Source organism: Pararge aegeria, chromosome 10, assembly GCF_905163445.1.
Source record: "Pararge aegeria chromosome 10, ilParAegt1.1, whole genome shotgun sequence".
Classification (NCBI taxonomy): Eukaryota; Metazoa; Arthropoda; class Insecta; order Lepidoptera; family Nymphalidae; genus Pararge; species Pararge aegeria.
The window spans coordinates 31,760-51,146 of NC_053189.1; the positions used below are offsets into that span (position 1 = coordinate 31,760).

At 41.8% G+C, this 19,387-nt stretch overlaps 3 protein-coding genes across 3 annotated transcripts; 2 read left to right on the forward strand and 1 right to left on the reverse strand.

Annotated features, from left to right (window-relative positions):
- Positions 1-359: 359 nt before the first annotated feature.
- On the forward strand, positions 360-2,952 carry LOC120626998. The gene is made up of 2 exons (XM_039894836.1): positions 360-1,742; positions 2,857-2,952. Exons 1-2 carry the CDS (start codon positions 360-362, stop codon positions 2,950-2,952), a joined length of 1,479 nt encoding a protein of 492 aa, XP_039750770.1.
- Positions 2,953-7,000: 4,048 nt separating this feature from the next.
- LOC120626875 lies at positions 7,001-7,995 on the reverse strand (the record flags this gene model as incomplete). The annotated part of the gene is made up of 1 exon (XM_039894659.1): positions 7,001-7,995. A coding segment is annotated over exon 1 (864 nt), but the record flags the coding sequence as incomplete, so codon positions are not given.
- A 4,725-nt stretch (positions 7,996-12,720) lies between these two features.
- On the forward strand, positions 12,721-18,744 carry LOC120626999. Its single transcript, XM_039894837.1, has one exon. The coding sequence runs from the start codon at positions 12,721-12,723 to the stop codon at positions 18,742-18,744; it is 6,024 nt and encodes a 2,007-aa protein (XP_039750771.1).
- Positions 18,745-19,387: the final 643 nt, after the last annotated feature.

Genomic DNA, 19,387 nt, shown 5'->3' on the forward strand with positions numbered 1-19,387 from the left:
AATCTCTTAGTGAGAATGTCTTATCATATATCCGAGAACAAACTATGACTAATACTGAATTAGAAGTAGCGAAAAGAATGGACAGGGTTGCATCTCATATAAAAGAGAAAGGACATGCGAATCTTAACTTGGATTTGAGTTCGTGGAATCAGCTCAATAGACACGATCTTAATAAATATTTATTCCAAGAACTAGATGAGCTTCACGGGAGAAAAAACCTTTATTCCGACTCTCATCTTTGGTTTAATAGATGCATGGTTCTTTTAAGTTCGAGATTAACTCCTCCAAAGATAGGCCCTGACGGCGAGCCTTTAGCAGGAGATTACTGCCATTATAATCAGTTTGGGGGATTTGAAGGTATGAGACAGAAAGCTTGGACCTTAACTACTATAATGATAATAAAAATCGCACTCGAAGAATGCAACATTCAGGGAGAAGTGATGGGTCAGGGAGATAACCAAATTATTCACATTCGATTAAACCTTGAACAACAAGGCCAACCCCATTTTTATATTAAACTCTTACTCAACAGCCTCGATTATCTCTTCCGCTCTGCTGGACTCCTACTCAAGCTTCAAGAAACATGGTATTCTCAGGACTTGTTTGAATATTCTAAAGTTAGGTATTACAAGTCGCTCAGAATAGATGATAGTCTTAAACGATTAAATAGAATGATACCGGACATTAACGAAGGGTTTCCATCCTTACAATCTCTTATTACTGGAGTTTCTACTACTACGGAGAACATGTCAAGAAATTATGTATCACCAGTAATTCCTTTCTTTCTATACTCTTTAGAATTAGGGAATACACTCAAACGGAAAGAAGTCATTGATCTAACAACTAGAGATACAAACAGATTATGTGCATTGATGAATATCCCCTCAATATTAGGAGGGTTACCTTTATCAAATATGTACCAGCATTGTCAGAGAGGTTGTCCTGACCCATTAACCATCTGGCTTAAAATCTTAGGAGTGGTAAGGAAAAATAGCCCTCAAATCCACAACTGTATCCTACATCTCATTCCTTGTCAAACAAAGACAGAATATGACCCAGTAAAAATTGTAGAAGACATATATAGCCTCAACATCGTAGGGATGCCTAATTTTGAACGAAAGGCTCGAGAACTGATCGAAGAGTTTTTACCAACCTACGTAACAAATCCAAAAGTAATTCGACTTCTAGGAGCGGATAGATCTGATCTAGAGTCTTTATGTGGGATTCTTACTACAATGAGACCATACGTTGCAAATCTAGCTCATGAGATCCTGAGGAATTCGAATGAAGGTGTGCAACTACAGTTAATCGGGAGCTTCTCCAATCTTCAAACAATTAATCGAATGATCAATGAAGATCCGACCCGATCAGAGACTATATTCTCTTTGGGAAAGTGTAAAGATGCAGAGGCGGTCGATGTTTTGAAAAGAAGATTAATAAGAGCCGAACTTCCAGTACCAGGAACACATTTACTTGAAAGAGCTCTCTCATCAATCCCATGCACCTTCAAGGCAGCACACTGGCTTAGAGAAAATACTTGGGGATTTCCTATAACAGGAATAACTAGCCCAGTTCCATGTGAGCAGGTCAAGATCAAGGATTACGACACTATGGAGAAAGATCAGAAGAAGGATTGTATTATAGCTAAGACCTCCTACAAGCTAAAAACACAAAAGAAATCTGCTCTGAGTTCTAGAGGGCCTTTTGAACCATATCTAGGATCATCAACTCCAGAAAAGATGGTTAGACCAAAATTGACTGTTATTAATCCTAATCCTCAAATTAAATCTGTTATGAAACTCTACTATATATTAACTTATCTAGAAAGGATGGATTCAAACAGCCCCTTAATCCAACTGGTAAATAAAATGATTCAAGACAAACTCAAATATCTCCCTCCTGAATTTACTCATACTCCTTTGCAAGACTGGTGTGGAAGGAATTACGGAGGAAGTTATGAACATAGGTTCAAGGCCTCGTCACAGAAAAGATCTGCTCTCTTCTCCTTAATGGAAAATCTAGCAACTCACGTCACAATAAACACGAATCTTTTAGGTAAAGCACTCAGAGGAAACGAAGATTATAATTTATTCTTCCAAGAAATTTTTCTGTACATACAAAATTACATCATCGAATGTGCTAATAGAGGACTTGAAATCTTTGACACATACGCCATTCCTCTTAATTGTCCAGACTGTACATACCTAATTCTGAATACTCCTATCGATATCAATCTACAGCATTTGAGCTACCAATCTAAACTAATACAAGAACAAATCAATGCAAAACTGAGTAAAACTAACCTCACGGAAAGTATTCAAATTTGTACCCTGGCCATGTCTATATCAGTAGGAAGAAAGCTTACAACCTCAAGAATGCACGAGAAGGAGATTCACAACACTTTAGAAACATTTCAGGGCTTAAAAACAGAAGAGTCTACTGATCGAACAAGTAGTAATTTGATGTCAGAATTTCGAAACGCAAATTTTGATTACGTACTCGTTGGGACTCTTCAAAATAGTAAACAACTCGTAGACTTTGTGGTAGGAAAATCAAGAGAGTATCCAATACCTTTATTCGAGCATTTATCCTATCTTATTATTAATAGTGAGCGGATGCAAGAAATATTAGGATTACTGAAGGTCCCAATCGAGAAACATTCTTCAATCACAAAGACGAGCAGATTAGCTAGAGTATTAGCAACATCAATTTTAAATTACATTAGATCCAAAAAGATGTTATTTTTTAGAGCTTGTGCTTTTACGACATTTAAATCAGACCTCATATCGAAACAAGCTTATCTTTGGAGGACATTCGTCGGGTTTATAATGAGTGAGACACATACGCTGAATACAGTTCAAAAGAGAGGAGTCCTTAGAGTTCCTCAATGTGGAAGTTCAACTGTACATGAGTGGTATAAAAAGATTCCGTTCGGCCTTACTCACGGCGTAGCAGTTGACATCAAATTCGAAGAAACAGATGCCATATCTGTATGGCGAGATCTTAAAAATGAAATTAGTGAACATATCGAATCTAGGTTCCCTCTCTCAGATAAGTTAGAGAATACTCTGCTAAGAGAAACAGAAAATCCCATCTCGGTTAGTTTACAGGATCCCTTAGAAGATTGCTTCCACTTCTCATTCGAATCATTCAAAAAAAAAAAAAAATTCAAAATTCATTTATTTCAAGTAGGCCTAATACAAGCACTTTTGAAACGTCAAGTCTGTCCGTGTGTAGTGACTCTACCACCGGTTCGGAAGGCAGATTCTACCGAGAAGAAGCCGGCAAGAAACTCAGCAGTTGCTCTTTTCCAACATCAAAAATTTACATTTTATATTTTAACATTCATTTTTCTATCTTGTGAGAGATGAAAGCGGAGCCGGATGCTTCCAAGCAACCTTGTCATTAAGAAACTCATCAATTGTATAATAACCTCGCTGTAATAAATGTGTTTTAACACATTCTTTAAACTTATGGATTGGTAGGTCCAAAATTACCTTAGGAATCATATTATAAAAGCGTATACTCAATCCCACAAATGACTTCTGCACCTTTCGCAGACGATATGCAGATGTCACTAATTTATGACCATTTCTTGTAAGTCGACTGTTTATATCCACTTTTTGTTTATAAAGACTAATATGTTGTCTTACAAATACTATATTGTTATAAATGTATTGTGAGGCTACCGTAAGTATACCAATTTCTTTAAATTTTTCACGGAGGGATTCACGTGATTTAAGTTTATATATTGACCGTACAGCTCTTTTCTGCAATATGAATATAGTTTCAATATCAGCAGCTTTGCCCCATAATAAGATCCCGTAAGACATCACACTATGAAAGTACGCGAAGTAAACAAGTCTTGCTGTTTCTACGTCAGTAATCTGTCTAATTTTCCTGACGGCGTAGGCAGCCGAGCTTAGTTTACCTGCTAGTGTATCTATATGGGTACCCCACTGAAGCTTACAATCCAAGGTCATGCCCAGAAAAACTGTGGAATCTTCCATTTTTAGTGATTCTCCATTTATTATTATATTTTTATTAACTTTCTTTACATTTGGTAAAATAAATTCCACACACTTAGTTTTTTTTGCATTTAAAAGTAAATTATTGACAGTAAACCAGTGCGACACATGCGACATAGCACGGCTTACATCGTCAGAGTTGTCTCTACCTCTATCAGTTTTAAAAATTAGAGATGTATCATCAGCAAACAGTACAATGTCACAGGTTTCACTGACATGGTGTGGTAGATCATTTATATACACCAAAAATAGAAAGGGACCCAAGATTGAACCCTGTGGGACACCCATTGACGTAGCCGACCCCTGCGACTTAATGTCTTTTATGCAAACCCTTTGGGTTCTGTCACTGAGATAAGAGGCAACCAAATTTAGTGCAACGTTTTTGATACCATAATGGGCTAGTTTAAGAAGCAAGGTTTTATGATCGACACAATCGAATGCTTTGGATAGATCACAAAAAACACCAATGGCATTCTGCGAACGTTCCCAGGCATCGTACACATGTTTTAAAAGTTTAGCGCCTGCATCCGTGGTGCTACGACCTTTAGTAAAACCGTACTGCTCCGGATGTAGTAAGTTATTTACATTGAAGTGATTCAAAAGTTGATTTAATATAATTTTTTCAAAGACCTTACTAAGAGCTGGTAAGATTGAAATGGGTCTGTAATTGTTAATGTCGTTTTTATTGCCAGATTTAAATAGAGGTATAAGTTTACTATGTTTCATTAAATTTGGAAAAGTACCTCTATCAACACATTCATTAAAAAGTATGGCTAAGTAAGGGGCAATAACGTCTATAATGTTAGATATTACCATTACAGACATACCCCATAAATCACCGGTTTTTTTCTGTTTCAACAACTTAAAATTCTTTATTATATCATATGCAGATATATGTTTAAAATTAAATAAAACGTTGCACTCATTAACGTTGTTCCTCAATAAACTCTGAGCTGCAGTAGGTGAAGAATTAAGTGAATCAGTCAACAAAATAGGAACACTCTGAAAAAAGTTTTCAAAGGTACTTGCAACCTCACTGTCAGCGGTAACTTTATTATCATTAATAATTAATTCAAAGTTTACGTTGCGAGATTTAGCTTTCCCAGTTTCATTATTAACAATTTTCCAGGTTGTTTGTACTTTGTTATCCGATTTTATGATTTGATCCTTAAAGTATAGCGACTTAGCATGAAAGCAAACGTTCTTAAACGTTTTAGAGTACATTTTTACGTGTTGTAGGAAAGCTGGAGTATGGTTATATTGTTTTTCACCATAGAGCTCATACAAATTATCTCTACTTTTGTATATGCCAATAGTTGCCCAATCGCTAAACTTTATTTTTTTATTGAAATCTATATGTTTGAAATTGAATATTTTGTTAAATTCATTTTCTATAATATTAAAGAGCGTACCATAAATGCTGTCAGGATGACCGTTCTTAAAGACAAGGGCAGGAATTTTGGATGATATTTCACCTTTGAATCGCGTCAATTTGCTCTTAGTTATCGGCCTACACTTGACGATATGTTTATCTTTGTTTATATTATTCAAAACAGTAATTTGTTGGCCACAATGATCTGATCTTAAGTTGGTTATTATCGATTTACCTAAGATCTCACAGTTGTGAAAAATATTATCTAAACACGATGCTGAGGTTGCTGTGATTCTAGTAGGTTCACTAAAAGCATAATTTAAATTAAAACATTTAAATAAGTTTAGCAACCTAGTCGTAGTTGCATTACTAAGTAAAATATCAACATTAAAATCCCCGCATACTATTGCTTTTTTTGTGGATACAGACAATCGCTTAAGCACATCTTCCATTACATCCTCAAAAAGGCTAAAATCACCTGAGGGGGGACGATATACACACACTATTATAAATCGCTCCAGCTCCACACAAGATAGTTCTACAGTGCGTTCAACAGAAAGACTAACTATGTCTTTTCGCTCCTTACAAGTTATATTATTGTGTACAAAAATTAAGGACCCACCATGAATTGCAGTCCTTCTGAAGAACACACTTGACATTTTGAAATTCCTTAAGATAACTGCTGGATGTGCACCAGTGAGCCAATGCTCAGTAATACACAGAATGTGTATATTGAGTTTTTCCACAAACAGTTCTATTTCAATTTCTTTGCCGGTTAAGCTCTGTATATTTTGATGTACAATGTTCATATTGGAGAGCTTCTCCGTTGTCTGGCTATCTAGTTTAAATAATTATAAGAAATTTTCTTAGTACTTGAACAAGTACTTGGGTCATTATCAGAAATATTGGTACCTAAAGTACAATTTGTAAAGTTGTCAATAGACTTAGTTACAACACTTGTAACTGTATCATTTAAATTGTAAGCTAATAATGAGGCTATATGTTGCTTACATTTTTTTGACAGATAAAAAGTATCCCTAGTCAATAACAGTGGTGAAATAAATTTATTCACATCAAAATAAAAAACTGCCTCACTATGACGGCATGTCAAGTTATAAATTAATAAATTTAAATTATAAATTTGCTTATTTCGCTTAGAACTAAGTGTGCCACAGTACGGAAAGGCACACATAACAAATCTACATTTAGATTTTTCATGCAAAGCCAGCAATTTTTCTACACATCTTATAATTTGTGTCTTTTTTACATTTAAGCTGTCTCCTAACAAAAATATAACATTTTTATTCACATCTAAACTGTCTATGTTCAAACTATCAATAAGATAGTCTAAATTAGCCCCCGGTGAACATCTATTAGTCACTGAGTGATCTAGGTAACAGTTCATAATAGGACCAAAACCTTTACCTAGCTTGTCTGAAATTACTAAAGTGTGTTTTTTATGCTTACTTGATAAATTATAATCTAAGGATGTAGTGACAGGAATAATACTTTCACACTGCTCTTGGCAGGTCTCTAGCTTATTAGAGGACAAAATACTACTACTTAAGTCTAGGTTAGCCGTAGGTATATCTTGAGAACATTGACATTTATTTGCCAATGACTCAAAACGAGCCATATTGTAGGTACCTAGAGCTAACAACTCATCAGCTGCCAGAATTTGTTCATCAATCTGCTTTTTTGACAGCTCATATTTAATAGTCATAGTTTTAAGTGAGTCTTCCAGCTGTTGAATAACATCATTTAAGGTTTGGATTTCACTCTCATATTTTTCCCTGCTACTTTGAAAAGAAAGAGAAAAGGTATTTAACTTATTTAACAAAACTGAACGTTCTTTTCTTAGTATCAGGTTTTCACTGCTTTTCTTCTGGTTTTTTACTAATTTTTGAGTTTTTTTTATTATTTTACTAATTCTAATGTATTTTTTTATTTTATTGTGGCTATTTAAAAAGGGGAGATCTATTTGAGGCTTGGTTTTTTTAACACAAGGGCTATCACAAGTCAGATCGATGCACATTGGCATTGTTGAGGATGAAGTAAGTAGTTCATCATACAAGTTATTTGTTGATTGCATTTCAACATTTTGTAATTGTGACTGAAGGTCATCAATAGTTTTATGTGCACTACATAATTCACCCTCCAACATAGTAATTCTTCCTAAAGCTTCATCATAAGTAGATATGCATTGGTTAAAAGAATGCACTGCCTCCTGGAGTTGGTTGCGCTCCTCTAAGACCAGAGTGTGAGCGCTATGTAGGTCAGCTAGTTCACCCTTTAGCTGGGAGTTCTTGGCAATAATTGATCTCAGTTCCACTTCACTGTCATCTTGTTCCCTCATTAAATCAGCATTTATTTGTTTCAGTGACTTTAGTTCACTGAGGGCATTTTTAAGTTTTAATTGCTCTTGCAATGCAGCCGCTCTTCTGGTTAGCATTGTTGGCACCATTTTATAGCACTTCGCCCTGAAACACAGCAAACAATATATGTGAGTGAAGGAAATTAGATAACCTACAGAAGAAAGAGAAAAGGATCAAAAATATATGTATATATATTATGAAAAAGTTATAGGAAATAGAGATAAATACTAAGGAATATTACAGATAGTATACTAGGAAATACAATAACATACTAATTAGGGATATCTTTAAGTGATAGAAATAGCAATTTTAGCAAAGAAAACTTTGAATCACAACTTGTAAAATAAGGTTTATTTGGTTGTGTATTTTTGTCTGAGACAGTTTAATTAATTCTTCAACTATACTTCCACAAATCCGTCAAGTAAAGCGAGAATGAGTCTGTCTAAGTGTGTGGAGGGACGTCTCTCGTGAGTGTTACGAGAATAACAAAATAAAACAAAAATTTGAAGTAGGGAATTGGTTATCAACTAGGATATTGTTATGGCAGTGTTATTAACATAAGAAAAATGAAAGCAATACTCCCCAGGTACATCCCATGGACGTAAAATGTACGTCGTTTGCTTATAACAGTCGTTGGATTTTGAATTCCCGTTGGACGAAACCTCCTGTCAGACGGATTTTCGATTTACGTGGTTTATATGGTCACTGTGTAGGTTACACTTTTTTCTTTGATTAACACATAGAAAATACATTAAATCACAGTGATTTTAACACAATTTATACAAATATTATAATAAAAATTAAAATAATAATACGAGCAGCTGATTTCACGACATGTCAGCTTGACAGCGACCACAGACCCAGATCATTAACAGAAAATGGCTCTTCGGAGAGTCCTTTATGGACCAAATGGGTTCATCATTGTACACGTCCAATAGGAAAAATCAGTACTTCAGCATCCAAGATACATCAGATTATATGCCACTATAAAGGAGCATTAAATGGACAAGGTATCATCATAACTTTGGCTGAAGGTTCGGGAGGTATACTCAACTATTTGTCGCATTTATGCCCTAATAATAGTTTGATTTACAACACTCTACAAAGTGATATCGTAGAAAATAAAGAGAACGTGCTCAATATAGCTCCTCCTGCATTAATAGGGGATAAATGTAATCCTATAAAAAGAATCATTCATCTTGAGGAAACTTGTTTAGGAGAAACCGATATAACACAGAATGCATTTATAAAGAAATTTAAACATATATTGCAAAGTGAAGGAGAAGAAATAGTATTATTGAGCATGGATGCTGAGCTTAAAACCGATATGACTAACACTGATAAATTAGAAATTTATTTACCTATTGTCAGAGAACATATGGCAAAAGAGGGCCTTCTTATTAATAAGATGTTCATCGATAATAAGAGAGACCTTTCCTTAGTTAAAGAGTGTATTCACAGTTATGGATATAATTGTAATTTCCATAAACCATCTTCAAGTCACCCGCATAATAATGAAGTTTATGTTGTCTGTTTTCTTGAGGACTCACAGTGTCACACCGAATCTCTCGAGCCTTTGGATGAATTACATTTACTAAATTGGAAGTTAACAGGGAATGATCTGCAACTATTATCAACAAGAACAAACAGAGTAAACTACCTCAAAAATATTGTAGGACAAGCAACAAATTCTCTATTTACATCTATTAAGAACAATCCTTGTATTTGGATTGTCAGGCGAGAATATCAAGTTGAAGAAATAACAGAACAATTCTTAAACAAACGACATCAGAGAAACTTGATAATGTGTTTACTATCTATTGAAAGAAATTCTGAAGTTATAGACCTAAAAGACAAAACTACAGTTTACATTCCATTTATGAAAAAAGAACTCACAGTAGCTTTACTTATTCTATCTATTTTAACTTCTCTTCAAAAGAATTTTAATCAATTAGTTTCAATCCTCGATTCGTTATCTATCTTAAGTATCAATTGTAATATTGTTCCACCAAAAAAGATAGAGGTTGGCCTTTCTTTAATAACAGGGCCGGTAACATCTTCCCATTCTGTATTGGGTATCCTGAACCACAAAATGAAAGACTATTTTCGAACCTTGCCATATTTCAAATCTCCTAGTAGTACAGATGTCCCTTCTTATACATTAAATGATGGAACTACTAAGATAAGAGAGGCCGACCAAATGAGATATGAGCTTGAGGAAAACTTAAAAGAGTTGGTAAGAGAGAGCGAGTGTGGATATTCTAGTTACTTAAATATTTTACGTCAATAAACTATTAATGATATTAAAATCATTTTTTAGAAAAACCCGATGGGCCTAACTGTCCAGAGATTAAGAGCAATAGCCCTTCAATTAATTTTATGCCTTTCTTCGTTTTGTGACTTCGTGTTTGGAGTCAATCGAAGCGTCTTGGAGAGAAGAAGAACTTGGCCCCAACAGAGTCAAGGATTTCCCCCCGCGGAAATCTAAAAGCCCTGTGAAAACCCCTCAGGCCATATCTCCGAACCTATTCGAGCCACTCTATTCAAGTTTGGGTTTGCTGGACACGTTTCGGAAGAAGGAAGACCTTGGCCCCGCCCGATATAGGTTGTGACCTAGTCCCCCCCCCCCCCCCTCACCTACCCTGATCTACATCTCTCGAGCAGACGCCGCGGATATCATCAGGAGACACAACATCAGACCTCTACGCGTGCTGCCTAGAAAAATTGTAAGCAAAAGCGTCAGACGTAGCACCTAGTTAGTAAATATTTAAAATTATCCTAGTTTTTAGTTTAGTTTAGAACGTAAACACCTAAAAAATGTCAGACTGCAAAAAGGTACAGGAGATGGCTGAGACTGTTTCGGTATCATCCAAACCCTCTAGATCCTCGAGCAAGGCGGCATCGTCGACCGGGTCAGCCTCGCGCCCCGCTAAAGAACCATCAAAGGCGCGAGTGTCTCGGCCCACGAAAACGCTAAGGCAAAAGGTATTAACCCGACAGGCCTCAATACGCTCATCAATCAGCGAGGATATACCGGAGCAGTCCCAGCCCCCAGTCCCAGCGTCCCATCCCCAGTCGGCCCTAAATCTATCAGCGGAAAGAGTAGCATCCTGGGACATAAACGACACACAATCTGAACCAAGAATATCAGGTTCGGAAGATGAGTCGTCGGAACTTTCAGGTGCCTCGTTGCCCCGAAGAACGAGCATGCTCTTCTGCTCTCCGAAGGGAGCAGGAGTCGAGATGGATGTCGCGACCAAAACGGCAAACGAAATGCTCCTGAAAGCTAAGGATGCGTTAGAGGCGGCAGGAAATATGAAAAGAGAATCAAAATCCACTACCCTCGAATGCCTGCAGTGCCTTTACGAAATTGCTCTCTCCCTTTCGGACTCAAGATCGAGACACAAATACAACCTCGAAAGGGAGAGGTCAAGACACGCTCAAGAGTTAGTAAGGATCGAGCGCGCTCATAACAAGACCTTAACGGAGACAATAAGGAGCTTCTCAGCGAAACTTGACGAGGCCCGCACAGACATCACCGGGAACCTAAAAGAAACAAAAGAGATAAGGAGTTGGCTGGGGTACGAGACTCAGGAGCCCTACAGGCAAATAAACAACATTGCCGCATCACTTTCAGGGCTCACAGAAACCATACGAGCCATAAAGACCGGCCAGCATCCAACAGAGCTCACAGCCAACCGACTCCCGTGTGATTTCTCAAAGGCAGAAGCCAAAATCAGCTCACTAGCGAACCAGCTGGATGAACTGCGCAAGAGCCTAGAGAAAGTCAGCACCGGGATAAGCCAACTCACCAAACACCAGCTGGAAGCCTCAAAAACAGCTCAGTGCAGCTCGACCTCTGACGAAAGGGTGGATGTGGAGGCATTGAAAAAGGAAATGGTGGAGGTGAAAACCGCCATCCAGACAGCGGAGACAAAAATAATCGCTGCAAATCAAAGTCCCCCTCTTGCGGCTGAGATGCAAGCACAGTTGCACCCCCTAACGGAGACCCTGGAAGGAGTTCGCTCAGAACTACGAACGATCCGGGAGGCCAGGCAGAAGACACCACCACCAGCGACGAGTCTAGGTGCTGAGCTTGCTTTGGCAGAGGGAAAACCTCAACAAAGCAAGCCTTCATACGCACAAGTGACTCGGAAACCACGCGTGCCTCGGCCAAACCACACTTTGATAGTGTCGTCGACGGACCCGCTCAAAACCGGGGAAAAAGTCATCGAGACTATCAGAGTGGCGCTGGAGCAGAAAAAATCCGGCGCCAAAGTGGACCGTATCCGGACAGGGAGGAATAAAAAGGTCATCCTCAGCTGCAACACAAAGGAGGACTTAATTTTAATCCAAAATGACACTCGCGACTGCAAACAACTTAGAGTGGAAGAGGCAAGGGCGAAAAATCCTCTCGCCAAGGTGAAGGACGTACTTGCCTATCACACGGATGAGGAGCTGTGCGAGAGAATCTTGAGACAGAACGACCACCTGCTGCGTGGCATTCCAAAGGAAGACCTGCTGCTAAAGGTCAGATACCGCAAGAAAGCGCGTAATCCAATGGAATGCCACCCAATCTTGGAACTCTCACCGGAGATCCACAAAAGGTTCCTAGAGAACGGGCACATCCATATTGGCCTACAACGTAGGCCCATAATCGACCAATCGCCGCTAGTGCAATGCACTAAGTGCCTGGGCTTCGGCCACACGAAGGCTATCTGCAGGGGGGAGGACTTCCTATGCAGCTACTGCGGGGAGGCCCACAACTGGGACAAATGCCCTCAGCGGACCAAAGGAAGGGCCCCCTCATGCAGAAACTGTCGTGTGACGGAAAACAAGGACAGTAACGGCGAACACAACGCATTTAGCGAGGAATGCCCAGAGAAGCAGAAGTGGGACTCCATAGCGAGGTCCACCATCTCATACCTCTGCTAAGGGCACCTCAATGAACTCAAAAGGGCACAACGCGCTGGGACAGATCCGATTCATCCAGGCCAATTTACAGCGCTCCAAACTAGCAACAGCGGAACTGCTAGAGACGGCGACGAGGAAAGGGATTTCGGTAGCCCTAGTCCAAGAACCATACGTGGGAAAGACCGGGACACTGAAACAACAACCTGGCACTAGAGTCATCCAGTGCACTCTGAACCGCCAAAAGCCCGTAAAGGCGGCAATAATAGTCTTCGGCGACCATCTGGAGGTTATCCAAGACCCCCAGCTGATCACCGAAACGGAAGCTGCAGCTACACTTATGGCGGGAACGCTGAAGCTAGGAGCAGTATCCATCTACTACGAGGGGGATCAGGACATAGACCCATTTATTATGCGCACACAATCTGCGTGTCATAATCTGGGAACTGAAAACCTCGTAGTGGGAGGAGATGTAAACGCCTGGAGTCCATGGTGGGGAAGTGACGTGGAGAACCCCAGAGGAGCCGCATACACCGCCTTCCTAAATAGCATGGATCTCCAGATCCTAAACACCGGGAGCACACCGACCTTTGAAATGCACAGAGGAGATCGACTATGCACCAGTATAGTCGACGTCACCGCCTGCAGTGCATCCCTGCTGGGCAGGATCCAAGGGTGGAAAGTGGATCGAAGCATCACAACATCGGACCATAACGCGATAACCTTTGTCCTCCAGTTGGAAACGGCACTAAAGCCTTTGGAGCCGGTAACAACGCGGAGGTACAACACCAAAAAGGCACGCTGGTCAGACTTCGCCACTCACTTGAGGACCTCCCTAGCAGAAAGCGAGGTATCACCAAGAAACATCCAAAAGGTAAATACCCCGGAGGAACTGGAGATTATGACTGTTAATTATGTAAACATAATTCAGGAGGCATGTGAGCAGGCTATTCCTAAACTAGGGTCAGTAAAGAAAAGCACTATCCCGCCATGGTGGTCAAAAGATCTCGAAACAGCCAAAGCGGAGGTGAAGAGGAAAAAAAGACGAATAAGGAACGCAGCCCCAGAGCGGCGCCAGTCAGTAGTCAACGAGTACGTAGAGGCCAAACAAAAATACACAGAAAAGGCAAACTGTGCTGCGACTGAGAGCTGGAAGGAATTCTGCAACAAACAGGAGAGAGAGAGCATGTGGGACGGTGTGTACAGAGTCATCCGGAAAACAGCCGGAAGACATGAAGATACGCTACTCAGGGATACTGGAGGGAGGACACTGAGCCCAGCAGGCTCGGCAGAACTCCTCGCAAACACCTTTTATCCCGAGGACGCAATATCCACCGACACACCGTACCATAAGCACCTCAGAGAACTCACGAAGGGTAACCAGGTATGGGAGGTAGAAAGCCTGTCTGAGGACGACCCGCCATTTACAACGGCAGAGTTGGACTCGGTCCTGAGGGGACTGAATCCAAAAAAGGCCCCAGGACCGGACGGACTCACCTCAGACATCTGCACCAACGCTATCCACTGTAACAGGGAGGTGTTTATGGCAATAGCAAACAAATGCTTGTCGCTGTCGCACTTCCCTAAGCAGTGGAAAATAGCCCACGTGGTCATACTCCAAAAACCTGGTAAAGAAGACTACACCCACCCAAAATCATATAGACCAATCGGCCTACTATCAGTACTTGGCAAGATTGTCGAAAAGATGATGGTAGGACGCCTACAATGGAGGATCTTTCCAACTCTCAGCAGAGCACAATACGGTTTTATGCCACAGCGTGGCACCGAGGACGCTCTCTATGACCTAGTGAATAGAATACGATCAGAAGTAAAACAAAAGAAGATCGCCATTATGATTTCACTGGACATAGAGGGCGCTTTCGATAACGCGTGGTGGCCAGCCTTAAAATACCAACTCGCAACCAGGAAATGCCCCAAAAACTTATACAAAATGGTAAGCTCATACCTCACAGACCGTAAGATCAAGGTCAGTTACGCCAGAGCAGAGCACGAGAGGAGCACCACGAAGGGATGTGTCCAAGGATCAATAGCTGGACCGACCTTCTGGAATCTGCTTCTAGACTCACTGCTTGTTAAACTGGCGGACGATGGGGTATATTGTCAGGCGTTTGCGGACGATGTAGTCCTGCTATTCTCAGGACACGAGATCGAAAGTCTGGAAAACAAGGCGAATACCATCCTAGCCGGAGTAGTGGACTGGGGGATACGCAACAAACTGAACTTTGCTGCGCACAAGACCAGCGCCATGGTAATAACCAAAAAGCTAAAGGTCAGACCCCCAGAACTCTACATGTCCAATAACAGACTAGAAATCGTGTCTGAAACGAAACTCCTGGGCCTCAGGATAGACGATAAACTGACCTTCAAATCACATGTTGCTGCGGTATGCAAAAAGACCGCAGATATATACAAACAACTGGCATGTGCAGCTAAGGTCACCTGGGGTCTAAACACGGAGATAATCAGAACCATCTATGTTGCGGTGATCGAACCCATAGTGCTGTATGCTTCCAGTGCCTGGTACCCGGCAGCGGAGCTCCAAATGATCAAGAGCTTGCTGGACACCATACAAAGGGGCTACGCGCAGAAGATCTGCAAAGCATACCGCACGGTCTCGCTCACATCAGCACTGGTTCTGTCAGGACTGCTTCCGCTTGACATAAGAATCCAGGAAGCCGCAAATCTCTATCTTGCCAAGAAAAACATCACACGGGACTACTTACCACCTGGAGGGGAGCTAGAGCAATGGTTGCACTATCTGGAAAGACCGCATCCATCAAAACTTAAACCAACCGAGTTTGAGCTCTTGGAAAAGCTGGATACCGAAACCATGGACTCGCGCCACATCACTGGACCTCAAATCTTTACTGACGGTAGTAAGATTGGGGGCAAGGTGGGAGCCGCTTTGTCATGGTGGGAAAACGGTAAAGAAACAGCAAATGCAACCTTCCAACTAGATCCCGCCTGCACCGTTTTCCAAGCAGAACTTTACGCACTTTACAGGGCGGCTCAGCAAGCACACCAAAGTGGTCACCCAGTAACCAACATCATGAGTGATTCAAAATCCTCGCTTGAGTTGCTGGAAAACCCGAAGCTGACACACCCCCTGGTAAAAGCTGTAAGGGAAATTGTGGAGGATGCAAGAATGGAGAATAAGGAAATTCGGCTACACTGGATAAGAGCACACGTGGGAACACCTGGAAACGAGAGAGCCGACGAACTAGCCAAAGAGGCAGCTCTAAAAACAGGCCACAGTGTCGACTACAACAAAATTCCTCTGTCACATGTAAAAAGGAAAATCCGCGAAGAATCTGTGAAGAAGTGGCAGGCTAGGTACAGCACCTCACAAACCGGGCGGGTCACGAAAATGTTTTTCCCAGACGTAGGGAAAGCCTACGGCATACTCAGGAAAACGAAAATGACCCCGGTGCTGTGCCAAGCCTTCACTGGTCACGGCGGCTTGGCGGAATACCTTTATCGCTTTAGGCTAAAAGATAGCCCAGCCTGCGAATGTGACCCAAACGAAACAGAAACTGTCGAACACCTTATAGCAGAATGCCCAAGATTCTCGAACCATCGCTACGAGCTCGAACATCAAATCGATCGGGAAATCTCAACCAGAAACTTCCACGATCTCGTAGCGGATCCAGAGAGAAGACCAGACTTCCTGAGGTATGTGGAGAAGATCTTCCTCATTGCCATCAGGAGAAACAGCAACCCGACGCCGCCAAGCCCAGACTTGAGCAGGACCACCCAGGCCCCGTTACCCCAACAACCCTGCCCGGTGCAGGAAATGCCTATTAGGCAGCTCTTGCTAATGGCAGAAAGGGGAAATCCGGGGTTAAGAACCCGTGGTGTGGCACTGTTCATGGATAACAGCTTTGAGAGATTGGGGATAGGCTTCTGCATCGCGAACGACTCGAGCAGGGTGATGATATCGCCAGGACTCGCAGCGCTAGCGAACGGAAGCACTTCCAAAAACACAATTCGACGCAAAATCTATGAAGCCCTGCCAGAAGTTACAGTAGCTCAACAACCCTGTAGAATATTGCGCACAAAGAACAAAGTTGTCGCAATATTCAACTGGAATCTACTGGAACCACCATTTGCCAGGGCCAGCTCAGTACTAACATCATTCTGCAGCACGGGCGACACACCTGCCCGAATAATTAGCGTCGACGCCATGGCGGTGGGTTATACCAAAGGAACAATAGAGGACTACATTGGTTGCATAGACGCATCGAAAAAGCACCAGGTAGTTGTCTACGAAAACAGGGGAGAGGACCTTAGTTACCTCAAACCCAGGAAAAAACCCAGCGAAACACCTGACTGGGAAAATGTTCCACCCACCATCATGGTTACTCAGGAGCGGAAAAGCGGCGCGGAACAGCTGACACAAAAGTGGCAGGAGGCCGAGAAAACTCAAGGGGAGTCCTCCCAGACAACCTCTGCGCCGACACGTGCCTTTAAAACAGCCATCAGCACGTTCAAATCGGCAATAGCAAGCATGTCTGGCGAAAAATCAAAAAAGAGAGCCGAGTCAATGACGCAAGAGGTGGGCAGTGCACTGGCCGCTTTCTTGAAGCCCAGGCCACAGCCCAAAACTTCACCCAGCGACAAACGGACTAACGCCGAAAAAGGCCTGGTCGAACCGCCGACCCTCGGAGTCGTAGTAACACCAATGGACCACATCACGAATGCATTCTTGGAGTTCATGGCTCTCATCAAAGCTGAGCTAGAGGTCAGCCGGAAGACCTGCCATGACATCCTGCAGGCCTACAAACATCAAAACACTGGCCTCTTGACGGTGAGACTCCAGGAAGCTGAAGCGGTTATTTACGACAACGGACGACGGCAAACTCTACATGGAAATGTAGAAAAACTCGACCACATGGCCGCATACAGCGCAATAGCAGGTTTTGTCGAGGTGGACGAAGAGGCGGAAGCAGAAGACAATAAGCCGCGGTTCAAAACACCATCCACCGACCAAATAGTTGTCCTGGCAAAATGCACCAACATAATGCTGGGACAGAGAATCCTCGAACAAGGCAATAGGATAGCGAAGGACGAGAGGGAGCCCCTGAAATCCTGGAAAGCACCCAAAATCACCTGGGTAAACGGAGTTCCTGGCTGTGGGAAGACCACCTGGATAGTGAGGAACTTCGAGATAAATCGTGACGTGGTTCTAACAGCAACCACGGAGGCCAAAAAGGACTTGAAGGAGAAGCTGCAGGCAAAGTACGGAGAGGCATCAACACTCAAAGTCCGCACCATGGCATCGGTCTTGGTAAATGGATTCAAAGAGCAAAGCGAGAGGCACTGCGAGCGCCTCATCGTGGATGAAGCTCTCATGAGCCACCCAGGATCGATAATCATGGCCGCGAAACTTGCCCATGCCAGCGAAATGCTCATTATTGGCGACGAAAACCAGGTGCCCTTCATCGACCGTAGTAACGCTTTCTCATTAAAGTACTCCCGCCCTAGCGTATTCCTCACTATCAACAAACAACTGTTGTGTACGCACAGAAACCCCATGGACGTGGCGTATGCGCTCAACGAAGTGTATGATGGCATATACTCGTCCAACGTTCGGATACAGTCCCTGACCCTGAAGGACTACACTGGTGCCGAGATTCCTAAAGAGACAATTAACACCTTGTACCTTACCCATACCCAAAAAGAAAAGGCTCTCTTGAAGTCCTTGGGATATGGAACGGGAGAGGGATCACGAGTGAACACCATCCACGAGGCCCAGGGTCTGACATCCGAATATGTGGTGATAGTGCGCACTACGGCCAAAAAGTCGCGTATCCACGACGAAATTCCCCACGCGATTGTTGCGGTGTCACGGCACACCATCAGCTGTATATACTACACCGACGACAACACCGACGCAATCGCGAAATTCCTCCTGAGGGTCAGAAGAGTAAAAGCAGCAGACATACGCGAATACAATATTAAGATGGCCCTCCACGACGGGAATGAGACGCTGGCAAGGAGAATAATGAGTGAGACTACGATGGTAAAATCATCGTAGCCTCCCTCATTACACATGGCGGAAAACAAACACTGACCACTGTATACCTAGAGATAAATCATTGGGAAAAAAAAAAAAAAAAAAAAAAAAAAAAAAAAAAAAAATAATAATTATAATAAAATAAAAATTATAATGATAATAATAATAATAACAATAATAATAATAATAATAATAATTAAAAAAAAAAAAAAAAAAAAAAAAAAAAAAAAATTCATAGGCATAAGTTAGCTAAGTTTAGTTTAATTGCTGCGTCTGGCGTTATTTTGTCACTCACTAGATGTAAGGATGCATGTAGAAGCACGTCTTGTCAAAGTGCAATTTAAAATAAAATAAACTAATAAAAAAAGAGATAACCTAAAAAAAGGCACGGAGGAAACAGTCCGTGGAGTTGTAATCTTTATTTTAAAAAAAAAAAAAAAAAACCTAACCTACCTCCCCCCCGTGCAGGGAGTGGGTAATTTGCGCGCCTGCTGCCTTCCTTGGATGTGGTAGCAGTTTCTCAGGCTCCCTCACCGGAATCGAACCCTGATTCCCCGTTACCTGCGATAAACAATGAAAGTCGCCGTCACCTTCGCACCTTCGCCCCATATAGTAGTGGCGCGGCGCGACGGGCCTAATGTGTTAGTGAAAAAAAAAAAAAAAA